At 41.6% G+C, this 25,194-nt stretch overlaps 3 protein-coding genes across 6 annotated transcripts in view; 2 read left to right on the top strand and 1 right to left on the bottom strand.

Annotated features, from left to right (window-relative positions):
• The window catches only part of dennd4c (DENN/MADD domain containing 4C), a 38,062-nt gene extending 26,899 nt beyond the window's left edge, over positions 1 to 11,163 (top strand). The window contains exons 12-34 of one of the 3 annotated variants that reach the window (XM_067580728.1): positions 818 to 1,042; positions 1,638 to 1,783; positions 2,007 to 2,045; positions 2,378 to 2,502; positions 2,672 to 2,804; positions 2,971 to 3,177; positions 3,325 to 3,453; positions 3,626 to 3,773; positions 3,903 to 4,052; positions 4,443 to 4,562; positions 4,700 to 4,831; positions 4,987 to 6,065; positions 6,211 to 6,403; positions 6,503 to 6,600; positions 6,703 to 6,878; positions 7,048 to 7,206; positions 7,372 to 7,570; positions 7,695 to 7,805; positions 7,921 to 8,058; positions 8,164 to 8,281; positions 8,621 to 8,777; positions 8,874 to 8,938; positions 9,155 to 11,163. In XM_067580728.1, the coding sequence (XP_067436829.1) occupies positions 818 to 1,042; positions 1,638 to 1,783; positions 2,007 to 2,045; positions 2,378 to 2,502; positions 2,672 to 2,804; positions 2,971 to 3,177; positions 3,325 to 3,453; positions 3,626 to 3,773; positions 3,903 to 4,052; positions 4,443 to 4,562; positions 4,700 to 4,831; positions 4,987 to 6,065; positions 6,211 to 6,403; positions 6,503 to 6,600; positions 6,703 to 6,878; positions 7,048 to 7,206; positions 7,372 to 7,570; positions 7,695 to 7,805; positions 7,921 to 8,058; positions 8,164 to 8,281; positions 8,621 to 8,777; positions 8,874 to 8,938; positions 9,155 to 9,291 (4,184 nt within the window). In that variant the 3' untranslated portion in view covers positions 9,292 to 11,163. The remainder of the gene's footprint in view (positions 1 to 817; positions 1,043 to 1,637; positions 1,784 to 2,006; positions 2,046 to 2,377; positions 2,503 to 2,671; positions 2,805 to 2,970; positions 3,178 to 3,324; positions 3,454 to 3,625; positions 3,774 to 3,902; positions 4,053 to 4,442; positions 4,563 to 4,699; positions 4,832 to 4,986; positions 6,066 to 6,210; positions 6,404 to 6,502; positions 6,601 to 6,702; positions 6,879 to 7,047; positions 7,207 to 7,371; positions 7,571 to 7,694; positions 7,806 to 7,920; positions 8,059 to 8,163; positions 8,282 to 8,620; positions 8,778 to 8,873; positions 8,939 to 9,154) is intronic. The other 2 variants (XM_067580731.1, XM_067580730.1) reach the window with 2 other exon arrangements.
• A 558-nt stretch (positions 11,164 to 11,721) lies between these two features.
• Positions 11,722 to 14,915, top strand: cdca9 (cell division cycle associated 9). 2 transcript variants are annotated; one of them, XM_067580734.1, is made up of 10 exons: positions 11,722 to 11,886; positions 11,978 to 12,109; positions 12,228 to 12,268; positions 12,353 to 12,401; positions 12,483 to 12,553; positions 13,842 to 13,870; positions 13,970 to 14,053; positions 14,264 to 14,345; positions 14,553 to 14,639; positions 14,759 to 14,915. In XM_067580734.1, exons 1-10 carry the CDS (start codon positions 11,775 to 11,777, stop codon positions 14,801 to 14,803), a joined length of 732 nt encoding a protein of 243 aa, XP_067436835.1. In that variant the 5' UTR covers positions 11,722 to 11,774; the 3' UTR covers positions 14,804 to 14,915. The 2 variants fall into 2 exon arrangements, with proteins under 2 accessions (XP_067436835.1, XP_067436834.1); XM_067580733.1 differs by having other exon boundaries at positions 11,724 to 11,886; positions 13,842 to 13,903.
• A 405-nt stretch (positions 14,916 to 15,320) lies between these two features.
• On the bottom strand, positions 15,321 to 19,054 carry plin2 (perilipin 2). Its single transcript, XM_067580732.1, has 8 exons — positions 18,952 to 19,054; positions 18,714 to 18,758; positions 18,221 to 18,416; positions 17,827 to 17,909; positions 17,349 to 17,622; positions 16,504 to 16,682; positions 16,149 to 16,265; positions 15,321 to 16,046 (listed from the first exon to the last, which is right to left on the bottom strand). The coding sequence occupies exons 2-8, from the start codon at positions 18,741 to 18,743 to the stop codon at positions 15,621 to 15,623; spliced, it is 1,305 nt and encodes a 434-aa protein (XP_067436833.1). The 5' UTR covers positions 18,744 to 18,758; positions 18,952 to 19,054; the 3' UTR covers positions 15,321 to 15,620.
• Between the last annotated feature and the right edge of the window lie 6,140 nt (positions 19,055 to 25,194).

Here is a 25,194-nt window from a genome sequence, read left to right on the forward strand (position 1 = left end):
ATTTTTCTTTTGCCTTGTTACCGTTTATTGTTTATAGGCTATTCAGCCTAATTTGCCTGTTGCCTTACTCTGTCTTCATGAATGGAACCAAAAGAGAAATAGATATTTAAAATAGGCTTTAATGGTTACTTTAAGTTTCTTGGTGATGTTCTCTTATTCACACATTGTTGAAATGCCTAAATTAATAATTGATTAGGTGAAATTGTGCACTTGACTTGATTGTCATGATTTTGTTGCAACATTAAATCACCCATAAGTGCAGTTGTTGTTTATTATTATTATGGCTCATTATTGTCCATTTGAGGTATTTGGGCTACTTTGGTCATTTAAATAACATGGGTTATCTCATTATGTGATGAATGTTGTTTTATAATAATATCACACCACCCAAATGTGCAAATATCTCCTTCTTATACCCATTTTCAGTGTCATTTTAGACTGATTTATACTGACAGCCATGGAAAGCGATTAGTGCTCTTAAAGATATTTATTTAGATTATAAAACAAGAGGACCAAAACACAAGTGATGATTAACCAAATTCATATTTTGACTTTAGACATTCCTTTGTGAAGACAATGCCTTAATACAATGACAGAGTACATTTTTTTAATGTTAGAAATGCTGTAGCCAGGTGCATGGGTAAATTTTACCCGTTGGCGGTTTTATGTAATATACTGACCCCTGTTGGTTCAAGTGTTAAAGGATCATAATGATGAGGAAAAGGAAATGTTACATGGGGAAATAGAGCTTATAATGTTAAAAGAAGAACATCAGATTATATTTAAATTGTTCAAATTGACCTTTTTTGTGTTTTAGTTTCAGTGCGTCAAACACCACAGGAAGGCTCAGCAGTGGACATGACCCCCATCGAGGCAGACTTCACGTGGCACAAGAAGAAGACGGCCCTGGAGATGGAAATCCAGGAAGCGTTCCTCCGCTTCATGGCGTCCATCCTGAAGGGCTACCGCTCCTACCTCAAACCCATCACCCAGGCACCATCCGAGAAGGCCACGGCTGCAGACTCCCTATATGACCTGCAAGGTAAAAACGAGCGATGCGCTGCTCACTTCTCAAATGTGTGTAAACCTGGAGATAAGAAAACATTTTCATAATAACCAAAGTAATGATCATGATGTATAAAAACAAGAGAGTCGACATGTAGGTAATGGTTTTGTTTATTGGCAGCCTAATGCTATAGAACAAGGCTTTGTAACCTTCGCATAATTTATGGCCTTATTTCAGCTAATGCTTGATTTTATTGGCATGTCTGTTTTAAGGACCTACTATCACTCAACATAAGTGTTTTTAGAAATCAATCACCTACCTCATCTGCTATAACAAGGGTACACTAATGCTTTTTGCCGGGAAAATAGATAATAGAGGGGAAAAGGCTCTTAATTTTGTGTATTTTAACACCTCTGTCCATTAGTTTTCAAAGAGGGCCATTCAAGAATAAATGTAAAAATACATTGCCTGAAGGAGAAAACTTAAACCCAACTATATTTTTAAACTTAATTCTCCTTAAAGTGGATTCACAAGATCAAATCCTGTATATTGGTACATGCCAAAATCAACAATGACTGTTTGTGAAACATGGTTTTTAGTGATACCACAACCTCTCCATGCCTTCCTGCAGGGTTTCTTAAAAGCAGAGACCGCGCACACCAGAAGTTCTACTCCCAGCTCACCAAGACCCAGATATTCATCCGCTTCATCGAGGAGTGCACCTTTGTTAGTGACAAGGACACGGGTTTGGCCTTTTTTGACGACTGCGTCGAGAAGGTGATCACCAGCCCAGCGCCAGTCCCATCTTCAATATGTACACGTCGCATGCTGTGTTGTTTTTTGTTTTGTTTTTTCTTTCACCGGGGGTTTCCTTCCATGAACAAGCCTTTGTTTCACGTTGTTTTATTGGCAAAATAACATTCATCCGCTGGGAGACTAAGGAAGCCAAATTTTCCTCTGATTCATTCTGTTCCCTTTGCTCTCTTTCCTCTACTTGCAGCTTTTTCCCTCTGATAAAATCACCGACAAGGGCACCAAGGTAATTGCGTACGCTGTAATTAGATTTCTTCGCACCTTGTTTTTTTATGCTTGCCACTACATTTAAAGGTAAACAAATTAACCGTTTCAACCCTTTTTTATAAATTCTTTCACCAAGGTGCATTAACATTCCTGCTTTTCTTCTATTCTTAAATCCTAATCAAATAATGTACTGCCTAATTAGAGAAGTATAATAGATTGTAAATTTGCTTGTTGTTGTTTACTTTCTGCCATCAGACAGGAAATGGCCTTCACAATACTTGCATGCAGTAGTGTGCTCTTTGTAAAACTCAAGGCATAGTTTTCATTTTCTGGATTTGATCCTCACTGCAGGTTGAAGGAGAGTCGTCTGAGGACACGAGACTGTTGGAGCTGGACGAGTCCCAGAAGAGTGAGCACACCGTCTTTGTCATGCCCCCTGAACCTTCAGCTGAAGACTTATCTGAACCCAGACACACGTAAGTTTTTGGGGTTTTTTTAACTGTAGTCAAACAGAAATAAAAAAAAAAGATAATAGCTGTTAATGTTATTTTGTCTTAAAATGTGTGACAACTATCCTTCGTTGGCTTTTTAATTCATTTGTCAGCATTGGGATGCTTTTCTCACAACCTATTTCTCATCCTACAGCTATAAACGTTTCCCCCAGCTGCAGATGGAGCTATTTGACCGTCCCAGGGAGTTACGGCCAGCAATCAGCAGCAGAGCAGCGGGGGCCAGTCTGTCCAGCAGCCCTGCACTACTGGCTAAAAGGACGAAGCAGGTGCATACATACACAATCCCATTCAAAGAGCACTGATACCCTGTCACTGGTACACAGTGCCTGCAAGGGACTGGGTGTTGCAGTAACCCAAACTTGTGTCAAAAATGAATTTGTCACTCCCTGCATCTTCTGTAAAACTGTTCTAAATGTCTGCTTTATCTGACAGGAAATCAAGCTAGCATACAAGATGGCCAAGCGTTTCTACTCAAACCCTCCGCTGTGGGCCCGTTGCCTGTTCAGTCACTGCTACAGCCTGTGGTTCATCTGCCTGCCAGCAGGTGTACGACTGGCCAAGTCTAAAAGCCGAGCCATGCAACAGGCATACAACGTCCTCTTAAAGATGAGGACCACTGAGGTGGAGGTGCTGGATGAGGTACGGTCACATTATTTGTCACTAATAAATATAATGTTTACCATAATTTTCATGTACAGACTTTATAGTACTTTTTTATGGACTGGAAATGTTCAAATCCAAGACTGATTAATATTTTTAATGTTTTTTCTTCTCTCTGGCTTTCAGGTGTGTTACAGAGTGGTGATGCAGCTCTGTGGTCTTTGGGGTCTTCCTGTAATGGCTGTGCGAGTCCTGGTTGAGATGAAGAAAGCTGGAGTTCATCCCAACGCCATCACATATGGATACTACAACAAGGTCATATACCGCCTAACAATTTTGAAATATTTCTAGCTTGAAAAGAGATACCGAAAGCTCAAAAGATCACTTGCACTAGCATTTTCTTAAATATTTCACTTTAAGTATATATTTTTAAGCCACAACAACAGCAATTTGGAGGCTGACATAGTTCAATCTGTTCCCTCTGCAGGCTGTCTTAGAGAGCCCGTGGCCGAGCCGAAACCGCAGCGGCCTCTTTATGTGGACCAAGCTTCGTAATGTGCTGCGTGGAGTGACCCAGTTCAAGTATGCTGTAGACCGTACATCTTCCAAGAAGGAACCAGCAATTTCTACCACAGGTGGGAATGATACCAGAGAATTAATTGCAGACATGTGTTTGCATAACCAGGGACATTTTTGCACCAGACATGATTTGTTTTTCTCTCATTCTGTCTCCTACTCACTGTATTCTTTCTTTCGGTCTGAAGCTGCATCTATAGGTGGATCATCAGTCACTGATGCTGACCGTTTGAGTCATGGAAGTGCAGACAGCTCAAATGAAGTCAACGGTGAGGAACATAACCTATTTGCCCACAGCCACGACATGGGAGACTCAACAGACAACCACTGTAGTACAGGTACTGACTTCCGAAAGGTACCGCAGGTCTAAAGCTTTAAATCCAGAGTCAGAAAGCACATTGCTTGTATGTTTTTGGGCCATTGCTGAGATCTGGAGATGCTACAACACCAGTCTTGTCAACCTGACTGCAAACTTGAAAAGGTTGTAAAACAAATCCTCACTTAAACCCATTTATCTAAGCTTAAATCTGTCTGTCTAGCAAAGTCACTGCGTCCCCATATCTCAGCAATGAAGTAGGTGAGTAAAATGTTACCATAACCAGAAGCAAAATTAGACAGAACCATGAAAATAAGACCCACATGGCAAAATGCTGATTTTTCCTTAAAACACATCCTCTTTAAAAATGAGAGCATTTGTTGATGTGAATGTCTGTTTCTGTGATCCACAGGCAGACAGTCTGATCAGGGCTATGGCTCCAAGGATGAGTTACGTCAGGAGCTGCCAGAGCCTTCGCACGCAGTTGTCCTTTCCACTGAAGACAGAAAAAATGTCAAAGCACAAAATAATGGTAAGAAAAACAACTTTCATCTAATGTGTAGCATATAGCAAATAATAACATTTCATCCAGTTCTGCATTTTAGAGTTGTAAGTTGTACCACAAACCAGATTGTCGGTATGTTGATTATGTGCTTTTGTTTTAACCAGGAGGTGACATTTCCAGCTCAGTGGACAGTGCGGTAGCAGTGGCAGAGCCCCCAAGTCCTGTTGATGTGCCCTCGTCTGTTCCTAGTATTGTGAAGCTGTCCACAGGAAGCTTTGATTCTGGCAGGGAAACGGGTGAGGAGGAAGAGTTACAACAATTTTGGCACTTTTATGACTTTTCATAGTGGCTAGTTTTTTCCATTCAAATTAAACTGATCAACTATAAGTTTAATTATTAAAATCCCAAATGAAATTGGGCAATTCTAACTATATCTGTACATATTCTGCAGGTACAGGAAAGCTGTTCAGGAGGCAAAGCAATAACGATAGTGTGTCTCTACCTGACGATGATGCCCCAGTGGCTTCTGCGGAAGGAGCTAACCAGCCTCAACAGCAGCGGCAGAAAGCCTTTGCTGAACGCAGCTGTAGCTTCACCGCTGAAACCCGTGCTGGAATGCTCTTGGAGAAAGGCGTGGACCACATGGCCAGCCAGATGGGTGCCGATGCCCGTATCCTGACTGCAGCACTCTCTGCTGGTCATAGTCCACCACCTAACAGTGTGTCCAAAGCACTTTTTAAAGACCTGGAGGAAGAGCCTGAAAATGATCAGGGCCTCACCCTGGGGAAGCTAACAGAGGAAGCACCAGAAGAAGGAAAGGGACTTGATAAAGGGGTGGAGGGGAATGAGGTAAAAATAGAGAAACGAGAGAGGAAGCACACTGAAACACAGGAGGACGAGTCTGGAGTGCGGGGAGTGGCCCTAGAGAGGGCGGACGTGGAGGCGGGTGCTGACCCACTTTCCCTCCTGGTTACGGAGAACGAAGAGTCTGCTTCTGTTACCAGCCAGGAGGCGCCACGCCCCATGCCTGCTGTGGTGTCCCGCAACCTGGCCGAGGAAATTGAAATGTATATGAGCCTTCGAACCCCCCTGGGTGCTAAGTCCTCCAGCATGGAGCTCCAGCAGGCTCAAGGGGACTCCACTGACGCCCCACAGCCCAAACAGTCCATTGAGCGGAGGTCCAGCCTTCCTGTGCCTCCTGTTAAAACTCCAACTGGCTCCCCAGGAGACACACCCAAACGCAGCCCCCACACCGTCACTCGCTCCAAGACGTTTGCTGCAAAGACAAAGACACCAGGCAAGACGACGGCTAGCCCGGGTCCTAGATCATCCTCGCTGACAGCGCTGGTCAAGTCCTCCCAGGGAGGGTCATTGGGCTCAGTCATTAACTCCATTTCAGGCATCAAGATGGACACCCTCTTGTCAGGGCCTAAAATCGATGTGCTTAAGTCGAGCATGAAGCAGGCAGCAAATGTAGCCAGCAAAGTGTGGGGGGCAGTGGCTTCAGCGTACTCCTACTCAGATGATGAGGTGAGTGTCCTTAATAGGATTACTCCTCATATTTTTCACTTGTAGTCTTAGCTTCTGCTATAATGCTGATCGATACAACTACATACCTCTACCTCACGTACCAAGAGTTGAAAATATAAAACGTATGAGGCATTTTCTTCTGCAGGATGAACAAGGTCAGGGTGGCGGTGGCTTTCCAGCCCATCTGGACGAACACATGCTGGCAGCGCATGACATAGACGAGAGTCCCGAGAGAGGGGCCATCCCAGGGTTGGTAGCCAACGGTCTGAACCAGAGCTGCACCAGCCTGGGCAGCAGCAGTGGCAGCAGCGACACAGGCCGAGGGACACACCACACACGTAAGCACACTCCGGTGTAAATGTGTAAGGAAAGTGGAAGAGAAGGGCATAAAGCATGTGATATCAGCTGTCAAAGTTTGTCTTTGCCTTTGTCTGCAGATCCAACTCCAGGGCGAGCAGGCAGGGGTCCTGACTCTGAGCAAGGCTCCTCACATCACGCTTCCTCCTCAAGCATCTACCAGAACATTGCACTGGAGGTCAGACATGGATGCACAAACACTCTCTTTGCATCTGCTGTGCTTGCACTCCAACATGAACATACAGTTGAGTAACTGTCTGCTATATTTTCCTGCTGACAGGTGCTGATGTCCAGTTGTTCTCAGTGCCGCTCCTGTGAAGCGCTGGTGTATGATGAGGAGATCATGGCAGGTTGGACAGCCGACGACTCCAATCTCAACACCAACTGTCCTTTCTGTCGTACAGCCTTCCTTCCCTTGTTGCACGTCGAGTTTCATGACTTGCGTACGATGACCGGGTAAGAATCTGTTGCATCTGTATTTAAACATACCTGATCATTCTGAGCTGTATCCTTATTTGAAAGTTATGTCGTAAAGATTCAATTTCTGATTTTGATTAAACAGTAAAGATTCTAATATCAATAGTTCCTCTAGAGATTAATCAAAGTCTGCCTTTTTCCCTTTCAGGTTCTATATGAATCCCAGTGCCTCAGGAGACAGTATTCACAGCACCAGTGCCCAGCCCACAGTTAGCAGTTCAGCTGACATTAAGACGCCAGACCTTATCTCTTTCCCTGAAGAGGAAACAAGGGAGACTCCAGATAATTGTGCTGGAACACATAAGAGGTATAAATGATGTACTCATGTAGATCTGGAATCAGTTTGATACTGGATCCGAAAAGCAACAGCCAGGATGATCTTGTCATTTAAAATATATCGGCTCCAAGAATCTGCCTAGTTTCTTCCAGAACCACTGTTTCCTGACTACGCCTTTGCCTGTTGTCTTTCCAGTCTGATTCCAGAGCCAGTACAGTCAGACCCACTGGGTTTACTGGAGCACCAGGCTGCAGGGAAGCAACAGAGATGCAGTGGGACGTCACTGACGCGCAGCAACAGTGTCGGTGGCCCGCTGCAGAGCCTTGACTCCTCACAGAGACCTGGTCATGGTGTCTCCACTACCAGCCTGCCCTGCAGCCTGCAGGAGGTGTCGGTCAGTGGCCCCAACTGTCCCAAACTATTACTCTTAAATAATCAAGGAAATCCTTTACCTGCAGTGTACTTGCAATGATAAATCTGTCTCTAAACATAGCTTGTTATTAATTTATGTTTGTCAGGATGGAATGGGGACCAAACGTCCAAACCCCAAGCCTGTGTCCGTACCATACCTAAGCCCCTTGGTGCTGCGCAAGGAGCTGGAGACCCTTATGGAGAATGAGGGAGATCAGGTAATTTAGACACACACACACGCACACACATGTAATCTCATGGTCAGCTTTATAGAAAGCTAGTACACATAATACAACATCCTGACATGTTTGCTTCTCTGTCTTGTCCAACCAGGTGATCTACACCCACAAGTTCCTCAGCCAGCACCCCATCATCTTCTGGAACCTGGTGTGGTATTTCCGCCGCCTTGACCTGCCGACTCACCTACCTGGGCTCATCCTCACCTCTGGACACTGCAACAACGGAGTACAGGTTAGATACCAAACATGTCATCTATCTCTCTTGTCTTTGTCTCTTTCACTTCACTTAAATAGTACCATATCCACAGTAATATAACAAACATGTTTATCTTTGCAGTTGCCCCTGACGTCACTGTCCCAGGACAGTAAGCAGGTATATGTCCAGCTCCTGTGGGACAACATCAACCTGCACAAGGAACCAGAAGAACCCCTCTACCTACTCTGGAGGACCTTTAGTGAGTGTACACACATAGTGTTAGCCATGGTTGACTTCCCTAAACATATTAATAATTAGGATTATACATAGTCATATTGATATTTTAGTACTATATTATTCAAAGGTAAACAAAATTTAATTAACTTGCATTGTTTTCATTGTTGAAGTAAAATTCATATGAGCGTAATTTTGCCATCTGTGCTTTGAAATGTCTGCAAGTTAGTTGATACTGTGTAATAGAGGCATTTTATAGGTATGCATCTCCTTGGTTGTAATGTCACTGTTGGCCAGAAGAGGTCAGTCAATACAAAGAGGATAAAATAAAAGGCTCTCTGTTGGTGCATGTGTTGTTTTCCAGTGGAAAAGAAGGGGACATTGGCTCCAACAGACCACCAGGAGATTCGTACGCTCCTCAACACAATCGTTCGCAACATCCAGACCAACGATGTCTACGGGCCAATCAACCTGCTGATCCGAGAGATCAAACGGCGTCCGGAGGGGGTCAAACGACAGAGGTTAGCCCTGCTTGTCTTGATGAAAGCACTTTATGCTTCTCTTTATTCATTCCCACAAGTTTTATGTCTCATTGGTATGTTCCTTATTTCTCTCAGGAGTATTTATAGAGAAATATTGTTTCTCTCACTGGTGGCCTTGGGACGGGAGAACATTGACGTAGGTGAGTGAATATGTGAGAGGGCAATCAACCAGTTACATTCCACTGCCATCATGCACTTTTTAAAGAGCCTGAAGGTTGTGAACAAGGCTGAAATGTTTCTAAATTACATCATAATTGATTCCTTCAATGATTGTCTCATCAAAAAGGTCTTAAAGTCCAAGAATCCAACTTGAAACTACGCTTTGTGACTTTTTTTCCCTCTCTTTATATCTGCAGAGGCATTCGACAGGGAGTACCGCGTGGCCTATGATGAACTTAGCACAGAACAGCTCAAGTCTCTGCACCGCATCGATCGCCCGCCCAGCCCCAGCATCCAGTGGTGCCTTAAATGCTTTGGACCCCCGGTCATCTGACCACCACTCACACACAAAATCTGACGAGTCAAGCGTGACAGCGGGAGGAAAGGGGAGCGTCCAAGATAGATGGTGGGCTGGGAGTGTGAGCAAAATATGATTTAAACACCTCCAAACGCCCAAACATGGTACTTCTTCTCCTTGTCTTGAAGATGCCCTTTGTCTGCTTTTTTTTTTTTTTTTTTTTTACAACCTTATCATGCTCGTCATAGATTTTCCAAGCAGCACCTGCAAGTGGAACTATTTCTGTAAACTGATTGGAAAGCTATAGTGAATCTTTGGGGACTGGTGTGTTTCTTTTACAGATGGTGTATAGAATGATTCTTCACTGTACAGAATGTATTGACTGCTCCTAGACATACAGTATACTGTGTGTTTGTGTGTGTTTGTGTGTGTGTGTGTGCGTGTGTGTGTGTGTAATCATGCAGTCAGTTCCCAGTCTTGTAGCCTTTTGCCACTTTGCTTAAATCTGTCCTAACTATCCTTAGATTAGATCAGTCTGAGTGGGTTGAGTAGTGGACCGTGTACAGACCCTGACTGTTCTTTGTGCACTTTCTAAAAAACCCACCACCTGTCTTTTTGTACATATTTTTTACTCGGTGGGGGGATGGGAATCTGAAAACCAGGGTTGCCTATTTTTTAAGGCAACAAGTCTCGACGCCTTTCGTCTTAATGAATGTTCAGGTCTGTTTGTTCTCGTTGTAAATGTGCAAGCACAGAGTGGGGGCCCTCTGTTTTTGTGTAAATATGTGTTGGCAGCACGTGTGTGTAAATGGGAGAGGACCGAGGTCATGGACAATCACTAATAATCACAACATTCCAGACGCCCCGCAATCAAAACAGGTCTTGATCTCAAGTATTGATCTCTGCATGAACACTCAAACGCATATGTTTAAAAGCAGCCATTCGGAGGGAGAGATCCTTTTTACAAATCAATTGGAAGTGAAAATGTGTGCCACACTACTGAAAAGCAGCCATTCCCACACCTTTAAAAACAAGACATGTTCTCTTGCAGGGAAAGACGAACCGCAGTCCAACTTGTGTTTTTAATATCTGCATTTTTTTAACAGTAGCATACTGTACACGATCAGCTAATATGCCTTATAGTCGTGATAAATTAGATCTGTATTTCACATTACTCACAGAATATCACAATGGATTTATGGCATAGAATAAACCAGTAAGGTTTTTTTTTTTTTAAATCGGGTGTATTATTTGCTTACAAGATCGCTCTTAAGGTTTACACACAGTAGCTTTGAATAATAGCAGAAGCATTTAGAGCTTTATACTACAAAGGGCTTTTTCAGAACTGCTGATCATTGTCAAGGAAGAAGGATTTTGAAAAACATGACATTCCACTTAACAATGAAACAGGAAAAAAGCAAAGTGCTGTAATGAACTGTTGAGAAATGAGTGGTGATGGTTACGTTGTAGACTTTGGGGAGTGACTTGTACAGATGAGATTGTGTTGTGAAATATTCAATTTGCACTGCTTAGATTAAAACCTAATCTTAACCCAGGGTGAGGATGAGATATGACCACCTCAGAATATTAACAACAAATAGTAGTTATCCCTCCAAAACAACAAGAAATTCTCAATTATTTATTTTTGTACTATTGACATTTGGATTGCAGACAGTGTAGTTACGTAGCATTTTTATCACTAACAACCCTTTTAATGTGTCTTAAGGGATTCCACCCTATACTGACTTTGTACATTTGATCTCCTTATTGGCAGAGGATGTACAGAAGAGACTGTTCTTGATCTTTAACAATACATTTAAGTGATCTCTTGCCGTCCTGTGGAAAGGAATTGAATGTCTACACATAAGTGCGCTGCAATAAATGAGTTTGTGACCTGATTGAAAACTTAATGTGTGTGTCCAATTTTTTTTTGGCATCATCTTGAGACTCTTCACTGTCCTTCTTGGGTTGACCGGGTCCAGGGTGTCTTACCTGCTCTTCACCTATGATTGTTGCTTTTAAAGTCACTGCAGGTCTGACAATGAAAAGTCATCATCTAGAACTTTTGACACTGATGTTTTCCAGAATATCCAGGCACATTCAGAGGACTTCATCAATGCAGGACTCTTTTTTTTTACTTGAGCCTCACTTTCTACTTTCATTTTGATGTTGTGAGGCCAACACGTCTCCTTCAGCCAGGAGATTCGACCTTTGGGAGTGCATGAACACAACAGGGTCTTGCATCACTTACACTTTTATTGGGGTACTCACTTTTATTTCGTGGACTTTGGTGGTTTCTGTTCAGTGTCACCACACAAAGCAGGAATACCTACCGTAGAGGTCTTTGTTCAGTGCCCTTCCGCCAAGCGACATAGTTCGTGGAGAACCTCATGACTAGAGTTGCAGGTAAGCGCCTGGTTATCTTAATTAAAAGTTGTACGGTCGCAGGTGAGTGTATTTAAAGAACAAGAGCTGTTTCACACACAGCAGATTGAATTTGGTGAGGACAGTGAGGCAAGATGCCGGTGAAGCGGACGAGAAACGCAGGTAAAGCCCAGATGAAGGAGCAGCTGAGCAGAGAGATGCGACAGAGCAAACTGGCGCTCTTCATTCAACATTTTGAGAAAGAAGGTAGCTGAAACTACCAAAAAAAATGTCAAGTTTCACATCCTTTAGTGGCCCTCATCTTTGCCCTGAAGTGCACCGCATTTTCCTCACACAGCACAGGAGCGTATGAACGAGCTGGAGGGCAAAATGGAGAACATGTTGGCAACAGTAGACAAAGTCTTCAAAGTGGAGCTGATGAAGATGCCTCCTTCGCTTCAGAACACAAGATTAGTGGATTTAATAAGCGGTGAGCCCCCCCTCCTTATTCAACAGGTGATCATTTCCTCGTATGAAGGTGTTTGAGGTTTAAAATTAGTTATTATTGTCGCGGATACACTCATTTGTTAATTGACCTTGTCTGTCAGAGGAAGAAATCTCAGCAAGTGATGTGTCAATTGCCATGAGGGTGAGTTGAGTCAGCAGTTTTATTCGCATCTGCTACAATCTAGAGATGTTTTTTTTGAAATAACAGAGATAATTGTTTTTCCAGAATGAATCCCTGGAGATGCGGCAGCCCCTCAGGGTACCCAGGAAAAGAGGTGATATTACTTCCAGTTAAATTCTGCATAAATAATTTGTTATAAATAAAGATAACTGCTATGCTTTTCATCTTTTTGTAGTGAAATCAATTGACTCTACACCGGTTCAGTCCACCCCAGCAGCTCAGAAGTCCTCAGTCAAGACCTCTAAGGTAGGTGATGTATCACAGTGTTTTTCAGTCCTGGTCCTGGCGCATCCCTGTCCTCCCTGCTCCAACACACCTGATTCCAATGAATGAGTCATTATCAGGCTTCTGCAGAGCTTGATGATATCTGATTGTTTGAATCAGGCCTGTTGGAGGAAGGGAAACATAGAAAACAGGCCGGGCAGGCGTGCCCCAGGACCCAGGACTGAAAAACACTGATGTAGCAGGTATTTTTGCTTTTCAATGAGGGGAAAAAAATGCTTCCATGTGTGATGTGATATTTAGAAGAGGGACCAATGTGCGCACATTCAGGCATATTATTCAGATGCAAGACAAAAAAATTGTTCATTGCAGGGTACAAAGGAGTGAGGTCTGCACACTGTTAAGCTCCCAATGAATTTTATTCTGTTTTTGAGGCAATGTTTCGATCTGTAAGATCTTTCTCAGGCAAATGTGAAAGAGAAACAGGCATTTCTTGTAGAGGCAGCAATCAAATCATCATCAATTATCTACTACTATGTGTATTAACTGTAAACAATGAGTCAGATTTTAAGATATAGGCTATTCATTTTTGCAATGACTGTAGACTTAGTGTTTCTTTGTATATATTTACTTTTTCCCTTTTTAGATTTATGATTTATTTATTTTCTATATACTTTTTTCTTTGTTAGATTGTTTGTTTGTTTTTTTTAACCTGTTGGGGTGTGATACCCTGATGTTATATTTACACATCAATAGGATTTGAAGGGGCTGGATAGATTCAGCCAGTGAGTGAAATTCATGATGATGTGCAGTGTTGCATTAAATCTACTTGTGGTTTAATCTGAAACTAGAGGATGTTTGTTCTCCACATAGATGTCTGATAGGTTGAATTTGAACAGAAAACTTGAGCATTTTTTATTTTAAAAAGGTCATGATTGATACAGTAAATGATCTTTGGTCTATTTTGCTCAGTGCAGTTATAATGTTGGGTTCTCTCCCTATCTGTGTGGGTTTTAATTTGACAAGTTGTTGAGAAGTGGACAGAATCAGAGTGTGTATGTGACTGACTCACAATTCAGAAAATGTGGGGAATCGATAATGCATACATGCAAGACTGGCACTACAGTGTGAGTCAGCCATAATAACATCTTCATTAGACCAACCTGAGATACATTTTTTTTAGTAGGCAGATCAGCTCATCTTGTGTCTGTATATGTAAAAGGATTTTTTTTTTTTTCATTTTGTAAAGTGATCTGCCGAAGTGCTCTTTTGTTTTTAGAGAAATCATTTATGTTTTTGTTTGTTTTTCCAGGGAGGAAAAGGAACAAAAAGGACCAGAACATTAGTTGGTAGCAACAGCACTGGAAACGTCAGGTAAGACTGTGTATTATTTATGATGAACTTTATGCAGGTCTTGACATCGCTGTTATTTTTCTGCAGGGGTTCTTCAGTCACTGCCAAAAGGACTCAAAGCTTCTTGTCCAAGACCAATAATGAGGCCACAGCAACCAAACCTAAACTCAGGTTTGTTATTGCCGTCAGAGAAAGAAACATGTTGTACTATCAGACTGCTTACACATGCTTTTCAAGATTTTAAAGTACTTGACTGAATTTTTTTTTTTTTTAATGCATTGAATTGCAATGTTGTTTTTGCTGATACTTTTCAGATCTAATGTGTAGTAATTTTAGCCAGCTCTAAAAGAAATTGACCTGTTAAATCTCGTGCTTCTCCAGGTCTGTCGTCTCTGCTGGTGATTTGCAGTGTTCACTGGCAGGATCTGCTGCACACATCACTGTAACCACAGCACGGGGACAGGTATTACATTGTTATCCTTGTTATTTAGTACCAGCTTTTGAGGAAGACGAGATTTTATGTGAAGCATGTGGGTTTGTCCTTCAGCTGGAGGAACTGGGTCAACCCATCAAGACCCACAATCCCATCAAGACCCACAAAGACAGTTTCCCCACTGGCATAATTTGTTTCTTAGAATCATGCAAATGTGATGTGGCTCTTTCCTCCTAGACTGTCTGCTTTTCTGACGAGACCAAGGATGAAATAAACTTTGACCTGCTGGATGATGTGGCATGGTGTCAGATTCAGAAGCTCACGGTAATACAAAGCTCACTTTTAAATGTGACTGTAGAGGCTATTTGGAGTATATTGTTAGACATTTGGAGATGTACGTCTGGTAAACTCTTCTCCACCAAAAGGCATTTTGCATTTTTCAGAGACTGATGGAATATTTGTCAGGGCGAAGCCGCTGCCAGCGATGAGTAATGATGCCCGAATATCCACTGTGACCAGGATTTGTGTTTTGTTCACAATGTGCTTTGATTGTTTTAATGTGTTTTAAAATATATAATAAAGCTTATTTTGTCTTGCATGCTTATCTGTCAAAATGTCTTATTTGATTTTGTAGTGTCCGACTTTAGAAAGGCAGGCAAGTCAATAATTGATCTCTGTAGCATTACTAATTTGTACATGCGAAATTGGGTTTTCTCCTAATGCAATTCTCTCTCTCTCTATTTCCATCTATCTATAAATAAAGTTGAATCAATTTACTGTGGTTTAGCAGAGAGAAGTGTAAGAGTTTTATCCTGGACATGATTATAATGTGATTAATTCTGTTTGTGGAGCAGAAACTTAATTAAAATGGAGATTGTGTCACATTCATTTTTATGGCTTTTAAAAACAACCGTTAATGTGTCATTTTGTAAGAATCTTTAAGACATTACCTCAAGAGAAAGTACTTTTAAGTGGAGGAATAAAAGACCCAGAAACTGCAAAACACTTGTTTCAGTACATTTTATGTGGAGATTAAAGCAGGATTCTATTCACCACATTGATATGTAAATGTTTTGATTTTCTATCTGCGCACAGAATTAACAAATCTGACATCTGAAGAGATGATTGCAGCAAGAAATAAAAATTTTAAAAAGTACAAAATAGTATCGTTCTTCACATGGAACTATGAGAATTTTAGATTCTTATATGTCCAACATTAGTTTAAAAAAACATAAATCTTTTAGGACAAAGCATTCATAAGTATTGCTACAGAATATATTGATTAAAACACAAAGCTGTGATGGATCACTGTTGCTGTTGAGAATCCAGTGACTCCATCTCGACCTCCTTGGGGACCTCCTGGCACGGCTGGGTGGAGGGAGAGCAGCAGGATGCGGTTTGCGTCTCCTCAGGACTCACCCGGGGGTAGAAGGGACCCACCAGCCAGTTGAGCGGCGTGTTATTGACCAGATAATCCATGACGTGGTCCAGGGAATCTTTCATTTTGCCCAGCTGGACTTTGCTGCTGGTCAACACGCTGTCTGGCAGGTCTCCCAGTACTTTAGCCTTGCTGAAACTGGTATAGACCTGTGTGGCAGAGCGGCCGACGGAGATCACCTCCTGCTGGATGTGGTTGGGGAGGCCCTGCATGCTGGAGACAAGGACTAGGCAGGTGGTCTGGAGCTGATGAGTGAGGGAACGTGCCAGGGCCAATGTGCGAGACTCAATTACCTAGACAGAGGGAAGGAGCAGATTTAAAGGTACTTGTGTGTTTACACTTTACACAATTCAGTCTGTTATCTCATTGCATATTTGACTTGTCCACCTCCTTACCTCTGCCTCATGACTATTGTCTTGGTTTGGACAATTGGACCTCCACGCCACCAAAGAATTCAGCTTGTCATTTACCATCTGGTTAGCCCCGTCAATATTCTTTCTGCCATATTCAATCTGGAAAAACAAACACTTTAAAAGTTAATTGGCTGTCCATGAGCAGTAGAAGAAATAATCTGCTTAGCTTGACATTTTAAGACAGCAGTCTAATAAATATTGAGGAATGTGACATTGCATTTTAGCTACTTTCTCATGTTTTACTAGGTAGAATTTGTCCAAGAGCTTTCCAATTTTCATGAAAAAAAATGTTGAATTTGTTCCACTATCATTATTATTAATGAATAAGGAGACCCACCAGGTCAACAGTGGAGTTCAGCTCAGAAATGAATTCCAGGCTTCGCTGCTTGCCATCTTTTATTTTGGCCAAGGCCCTGGCGGACGCCCGCTTTCGGAGTTTGGCGGAGAGGGAGCCCAGGCGTACGTAGTAGCTCGGCTCCTTTTTGTCAAAGCCTTGCACGGTTTTCGCCTCCAGCTCTGTCATAAGGGAAGGAAAACAAATAGTCCATTAAAAAAATAATAAAAAAAAGACAGACAACATATGAAAGCCACAACTTTAACTTATGTTCTTGTCAGGGATGCTTTCAATCATGAAAATCCTGACAAATTAAAAACGCTAGTGGAACATGTTCTAGCTGATTTAATCCCTTCTTGTCTGCGATGAATTGCTACAGCATCTTGCATGAGCGCTTTAAAGCCATGAAGAATGCGGTCATTCACAACAACCCACAGTTAACTCTAAACAAAAACTCCTTTAACAGCGGAGAAAAACAGACCACCAATGCAAATTTGGATTCTCAGAAGAGCATAATCCGATAAGTCCTGTTTTCCTGGAAACTGGACCAAATCCATGGTCAACAACGTACTCCAGCTGCTTCTTAATAACTGACCCTTGACACAGTTTGTTATAGAAGATTAATCTTAGTGGCCTTTCTCACTTAATATTTCATACAAACTCTGGCGCATCAAGTCATACAGAATAATCTTTCCGCCTCCTAACCTCTTAAAAAATCTATTGAGTCAAGCTGAAATAGGAAAGCTCAATCATTGGTTGAGGTTTTCACCACACTTGTAAAAATAGGTCATGAGTAGATTTCTGTGATTTCAGGTGTTACACAATGTTTTGGCTCTGAGCCCGCTCACCCAGCTCGTCCTCCGTCAAAGGCAGGTACTGCTCCACCAGGCTCTCAGACGTGGTAAGAGCTGTGTCCACTCCACTGCTCACCATCCGGGCCACACGGCTCTCCAGTACTGTGCTGACACTCCCAGTGACCACAGCTTTGGTTTTCTCCATCCCATCCTGAACCGCACCCCGAGTCTTTTCCACCATGCTGGTCAGGGTGTCTGACACTGTGCCCTTGGCACCAGACACAACGTCTTTAGCGTTGGTTACCACATCCTTGGCGCTGGAAACAATCTGGGCAGGGGCAAAAAAAAACATGGACAAATAAAGTGAGCTGTCCTTGGAGTGATTGCAGCAAAGGATGAGTTTGAAGTGGGTGAAAAGATAGCAGTTGAGAAAGACGGGACATAGGTCACGGCTCAGCCATCAGGAGATTGGCTCACATTACTGTCTGCTAGGATATTGTGCAATTACGTTGGTCATGGAACCAGGGCGTACCTGCTCAGAGGGCTGGTGAAGAATGGGCAAGTTTTTCTCAATCTTGTCCAAACCTTTACAAGCCAGGTCATTAGCGATGGCAACTGTGGGCAACAAAACAATAACGCAAATTAGAAAAAACTAGTATTTACTTACTATTTACTTTTTAAAAAGTGAATAAATATTCCGATAATTAAAAAAAAACAAATGTATCACAAGTTTTTGGTTTATTCCAGGATGATTATGAGCAAACTGGGTGAAAGATCAAGATGAGTAACAGCTAGTAGCATGACCTGAACTTCCTGTTTCCAGCTCTGCCTGTGTGACTCAGCTAACTATCACCACAGAGTTTTGTTTTGACATCCCATAAACTTTAAAAGCAAGATGTATTAAATTCAGAGCCAAGGGCGCTTACTCTGAGGCTCCAGCTTGTCAATGATGGGTGAAGCAGTGGTGAGAGCCACAGAGGTGATGGTCCAGACTCCTTGCTCTGCCGCCTCACACACAGACTTGATGTAAGGGTGGGTGCCCTTAGTGTTAGAGTACACACTGGACACCAAGCCATAGGTGGAGCTCACCAAAGGAAGGCTGGTCACCCTCTCCACCACATTCTGTGAGGAAATACAAAAGGAATGTTAGACTTACTTGAACTTACTTAACGAGAGCTTAACCAACCTATTAACTTAAATCTTATTCCAACAGCAATAAGGGAGGAAAGATGGTACAGTGTACATACTTTTATACTTTTTACAATTCATTTTCTATGGTGCTTTGCTTAAGTATTACACTGTAGAATATATATATATATATATATATATATATATATATATATATATATATATAAAGCTATTCCACAGTTAACAAACATTAGCTAAATAACCTTGCATAGGTTTTTCGAACAAACTTACCTGATTTGGGATAACGTCTGCTGCTGCCATGTCTGCTGAAAACACCTGTAGAGATAAGACAATACAACGTTTCTATTATTTTCTAAGAAAACCACGAAAAGCCAGAAAAATAAAGAGGCAAGACTACTTCCTTATTACAGTAGCATGTCTTCAGTAGCTACAAAATGACACAAAACAACTCAACTACAACTGCCACGTCGTTAAGAAGTATCATTAACTGTGTAGATAAAAGACTCACCGGTTGATTCAGAAGTATCTTAGTCGTCAATGAGCTGACTGATGATGCGTGTGAAGTGACAGCAGCTGTATTTATACTCTATAATTATCGCGAGATGTAGTGCAGGATGTTGACGTAAGCGACAGTCAATGTTTCTAGGGCAAAGGTAAAAGGGGTAAAAGTTTAGTCAGGGGAATTCCTATGAAATGATTACTGATGTCTAAATATTTCTTAACATTTCATAAGCAAGCTTTTCTTCATACACTCAGGCTGTCTGGCCAAGAATAGACTGACAGCATACTTGAAAAAACATAATCCACTATTATATTAACTGTAGCTAACGAACTTTTTCATGTAATAACGAAACTGAAAACAGTGTAAGTGTACACCTACAGGGGGGGCTTTGGGGCAAAAAAATGAACTGAAGGCCCCTATAACAAACACATAGCTTTGTAATTATATTTTGCATAGAGCCCAGAGACCAACCAACACTCCCAACCTGGATTACTACCTGGTCCAAGCTTTGTTGTTGTGGCAGTTAAATCTAATCCAAATTTATTAGGGAGTATGCATCATTTAAATGCCAAAAGGAACTGAAATAATAATAAGGAGAAGAAGCATAAGAAATGCTTTATTAATACTAAGGGAAATTTAAATGTCACAATAGCCCCATATGGGCCACATCACACAAAACAATAGAATAAAATTAAAAAATATCTAACAGGTCTAAAATTTTTCCCCCTCTACGATTAAACAGAGGATCTGACCCAAGGTCCTTGTTATTTCAGATGATATAAGCTTGCTTTAGGGCTGCATGTTCCCAAACAAATTTAAAATTAATCAGATTATCAGAACCAAGACTTTTGAGGGCTCCTGCAGCTCTGGGGGAAGTTGCCTCCGTTGCTCAGTTTGTAATCCAGCCCTGAGTACACAGGAAATCATGCAGGCACTGGCTCAGACAGGGCTGATCATATTAGAGGCCACATGATTTACATGCTAGCTTTAAGAGTTTAACATGGTGTTAAGACTGTGAATTCGCTGATTGGTCAGTGATGGTGGTGGTTAATCCAGGACCTACCTGGGTTATTCATTTTTGTCCTAGATAAACTCCTGTTTTTAATGCAGGAGCAATAACCAGTTCCTCAAAATGTGTTATAGAGTCTGTTCATTGCATTATCCATCCAGGTCATACATGCAACACAGTCAAAAATAAGAAATGGATGAGATCTGGATCATCTATTTTCTGCAGGATACCAATACATAAAATGACAACACTGCCTTCATGATTTAAACAGTAGGTAATCTGCAGAAAATAATATTTGGGGCTTTGATTGGCACATCATTTTCTGAATAATGTCTTTAAAAAGTTTCCAGTATAAATTTATTGTGGGCTATCGGTTTTAACCACACATGCATGTTTGGTTGAGGAAAATGATGAACATAAAAACTGTCCAGTTCAGTTTGAATTCACTGTCAAATATTAATTTGCTCTCCAGGGAAGGAAGCCAGTGTCGCTGTATACTTTCTCTCATGCTATATATAAGAAAAATTATATGATTTTGGAAATTAACATAAGAAATCAGGCCAGACTAACACCTTTCTTAATACATTTCTGATGGCCTGAATAGTACCACATGTCAGTGTTTTACCCACAGATGAACAGGTCTGTGTTTGCCAGTAGCTCATCAGAGCCAGATGTGTGGCCCTGTTTCTAATTTGAGAGCAATTCACTATTTTTTATCTGTCAGTGCTCATTTCTATAAAGAATTTCTGTATGTGTTATTTAAAAAAAAAAAAAAAGGAAATTAAGTGTTAATGCAGTTTCTTTGCATACACTTGGAAACGTTATGAGGAAACGTGGGCTCCAGTCAAAATATTCACTGAACCAATATGGATAACACATTTGGGTCCTGGATCCTGCAGATGAACCCCTTGGGGCCCATTTATCAACCTTTTTGTAACTCAAATAGACCCCATATGAAAATACTGGCAACACTAAACCACAGTTTGATAAGATTCTGTCTGAAGGAAGTCCCTGTAATAAGATGAGTTACTAAAAGAATATATAGTATATAACTAATAAGAAATACACTATGAAGTGAGTGACGATCCACTGACACAGTGTATGTAGGCCTACTTACACACACATGCCACGTTGTATTGGACATTGATCTAATCACATTTTATAGTCCACGTCATATTCCTTTAATTGCCTTGATCAGCCTCATGTGATTTGATGGTGAGCAAAGTGCAACCAGTTGATCACAAATGATGACGAAATCTCCTGTAGTATTTCTACTGGGTTTTAAGAGGTGTAACATTTGGCTCATAGTTGTTCTGTGATGTAATACCTTCTAATATGTGTTCTAGACTTAGACGATTACCGTAGCGTCCACACCTTTTAAACATCAAAATGTGGGTAATTTAGTGTTTTTAGGTCCAGTTAGAGCCTGAAGCTGTCCATGTGCATAAAATCATGAGTGTACTAAAACACTTTCAGTACAAACAACCTGTTTACATTTTTTTTTTTTAAAAAAGAGTCAAATTTAAACTGACAGAATCAGCAAGATACTAAATCTAAACATTTTACTACAAAACATTTTTCCAAAATTGATTTAGTTATTTTGTACCAGCACACTTAAATTAAAGAAAATTGATATTGATGTGTGTACTGTAAAATGTGTCATTTGATCAGACATTTAAATCAAATATATGGGATAACAATGTACTTGTTTTGATAGTATTACCCTTACCTGGTGACCACATCAGTCATCAGGTACTGTATGCCTTATGTGTATCTTTCTAGCATTTACTGATTTACGCCACTAGATGGCACCAAAGTAGACAAAGTTCTTACTCTTCATAAGTGGTGACAGCCTGTGTCTTCCCCAAATCTTTCCTGTCCGTGCCACCTCTCATAATACAGTTTCAGTTATAATGTTTGGAATTGTGGCCAGTCTGGTTGTACTTATATTACACCCAGTGCTGTTACTGATGATGTTTCCAGTAAGATTATTTTTATATGGTCACATGAGTCACATGCTGGATTTTATGCACAAAATGTGGAGCATGCAAAACACGGTGCCCGGAGTATTTAAGTGAAACAAATGGGGAAGCCCTGGTTAAACTCACAACTACATCTAGGTCATTTATTTACCATGAAAATAAAGTATTGACCAACATACAAATATCAAGATATAAAAAATGGGATACATTTTTTTTAAGAATTTGTAAGAATGACACATGCACAATTGGAAATGTATTAGTTTGAGTGAAGCACTAAAGCAACATACATGCAAGGGAACTATAGGTGCATACATACAGGAGGTTAAAAATAAAATAAGGTTTAGGAGACAAGTAGTACATAATGATGAGAGAGACAGAGCCAAGTCGCTACTGCTGTCTCTACTTCCCCTATCCTACAGACAGTCAAGATGAAAAGAGGGATCAATCACGGAATATCTGCCCTCCTGTTTCCCGAGGGGGTCTGCTGGTGTGCAGGTGGCAGCAGGGGGTTGTACAGTCTGGCAGGACCGGAGAGGAGATCCTCACACGGCGTCCCTCTATTGTGCCCTCTGAGACGAGCAGGGCTGCGGGCAGCGTGCCAAGGCTCCTGGCTGGGTAACGGATACCTGTGGGCTACTGGGAAAGTGTCACACCTCCGGATCACACACAGTCAGAGGCGCTGCATGAAGAAAGAGCGCAGACAGAAGGAGAAAGAGAGTGGGAGAGTGGCTGTTCTTTCATGCTCTTTAGATCATGAGGAGAAAAAAAAGGGAGAGATGCAAGGGAGAAAGATTTTGACATGTCTTTGGTGCAGAGGTATGCTTTGGTTAACTCTACACTGCTGCCGCCTTAAATACACCTGCTGTCAGACAGTATAGCCCATTAGAGGACTACTACACTGCTGGACTGTCCAACAAACCTATAACAGGGAACTATGGAAGAAATGAAGAAAGTGGAATTATGCATCATTTAGTCAAACTACAGATACACTACAGTTAAAATAGATAAAAGTTCTCTTGAAGACCTTCTCTTAAAGACAGCCAGTCTTCTAACACTATGTTTTTAACTTTGCAGATCTTGTGACTGATGCCTTTGCACACACAGTAATATAATAAAATAATCGTTCAGGGCCTACAGCATTGATGTCATGATCGCAGCTGTTTGCTAATAGGCACCCATTATTTTTTATCTCTGCGTGTGTTGAGCCAGGTCAAAACAGACCTTTTTGGCTCTGTTTAGAATTAAACATGTTTTATTAAATGAGCTTGATAATAAACTAAGCACTCGGAAAACATGATACAGTATAATTATTGTCGAATTTACCAGAACAACGTGAAGAGGACATTAAATGAGCAGCGCTGCCATTGTCGAGAAACGCCTGGCTGTCATTTTGATCAAGTAGGGGTTGAATAACTATTGGCTGTATTCTTGTTGTTAGAGTGAATTTACACCATAATTTCAACATCTGGGACAAAAATTGCTACGAAATGTTTGTAACCCTGCTGCCAGATTTGGCACCGTTATTTTTTCCCAGCATCAAACCAACCCTGGAGAGGTGGTGCATGGTGCATGCAGAAATGAATTACATCTTAACAAGATGATGGCCATCTTCTTGAAATAACCATTACTTCAGCCTCTAATAAACAACAGATCTACACAGACAATGTGTGTTTAGCAGCGCAGGAACCACAGATTTATAGCAACAATATAGACAAGAAGAGTCTTGTTAAGCAGGGCTCTGTGCACCTGTTGGATGTAATCCTCAAATAATGACTCCGGCTCATTAGCTAAGACATCCAACCGTCCACATTTCCCACTGAGAGGATCAACTCAGAAAATGAGTCAACAGCTATACAAGGTTAAAAGTGTGAGAAAAGGTCAGTATGTGACCAGTTTTACGTTGAAAACGAGATCCTCTGTATTTGTGGGGGACCACACCCTGGCCTCACTTCCACCCTGATGATGATTTTCATTAATGATTTTCTCAGGGAGGAAAAAAAAAAAAAAAAGTCTCATGTTGCGTTGTTGGAAGAGCACTGCGCTGGACGCTGACCTGTGAGGCAGGCACAGATAAAATTGCTAATCCTGTCAATGAGCGCATACTTTGAGCTGGTCAGATGGGAGATGAGACAACGACCGCAGAAGGCTTTCCTTCGTGTGCCTTGGACACCGTCCCACATGACCCTGCCATGTTTCGACAATATCCCGTCACAAGCCATTTTCACAGAGCTGCGCCGCTGGGATTAGCGGGGTGGTTGTTTGTGCTGGCAAAGGGGCAGCAATTCACAGCTATATTTTCTGGGTGATGTTGCTGACAACCAGACCGAGTCCTAGCAATTATGATATAATTAAGAATGATCTAAAACCAAATGTCCAGGCTCTGCTGTCCGAGTCAGTGTTTACAGAAAACAGCTGCTTAAATAGGCACTTAGAAGGAATTAGAATAACATTTTTTATGTCCCAGTGTGTGAGTGTGTCTCTGTCTGTGTGCAAGTGTGCATATATGCGTGGGTTGGCTATTTGGGCACCTACACAGACAATCTCTTTGTTTTGGAAGTGTTCGCTTAAGTCTTCGGGGGCAGACAGGAGCCAAGAACAACGTGGGAAATGGGCCCTTGCTTCATTTCTGCTTTCTCTCTGGGCTTTTCCTTTGCAGTCTCTCTGTCAGATGGACATTCAGCTGGCCTCGAAAACAGTACCTGAGGCGTGCAGAAGTTTGGAGGAACCAAGGGAACGGGGCTTGGACATGAGAGGAGTCGTAATGGGAACCGAGTGGCAGCTGACAGCCCGGCCAAGCTGTCTGTCATTACCCTCTCCTTCTCTGTCTTTCTCTTTCTTTCACACACATACGTAGTCAACAGAAAACATGCACCCAACAAGACCTCTGCACAGGTGGTCTCTATGGGTAGCCAGACTCTGTAGCGCAGTACAAGATGCTGAAATTTGAAACGACCACACTGGCAGGAGCTGACTTCACTGTGAGGTCTGGGCCTGCGATGCTTGTGTATTTCATGGCCCTCAAATGCTTGCCATCCGCATTCAACAATTACTTTTTCTTCTTTCATATTCCAGGAAATAAAGGAGATGAGTCATATGAATTGTGATGCACTGACACAATAGCAAACACACATGTTTGTCGGCCTTATGACCACCTGACAAATTACAATGATATTCACACAATAGAGGAAGTCGAGGGAGCTAATCAAATGAATGGGGCAATATATAAAAGCTGGGATAAAAAAAAATCTAGCATTAAGA

The sequence above is a fragment of the Thunnus thynnus genome, chromosome 22, assembly GCF_963924715.1.
Source record: "Thunnus thynnus chromosome 22, fThuThy2.1, whole genome shotgun sequence".
Taxonomy (NCBI): domain Eukaryota; kingdom Metazoa; phylum Chordata; class Actinopteri; order Scombriformes; family Scombridae; genus Thunnus; species Thunnus thynnus.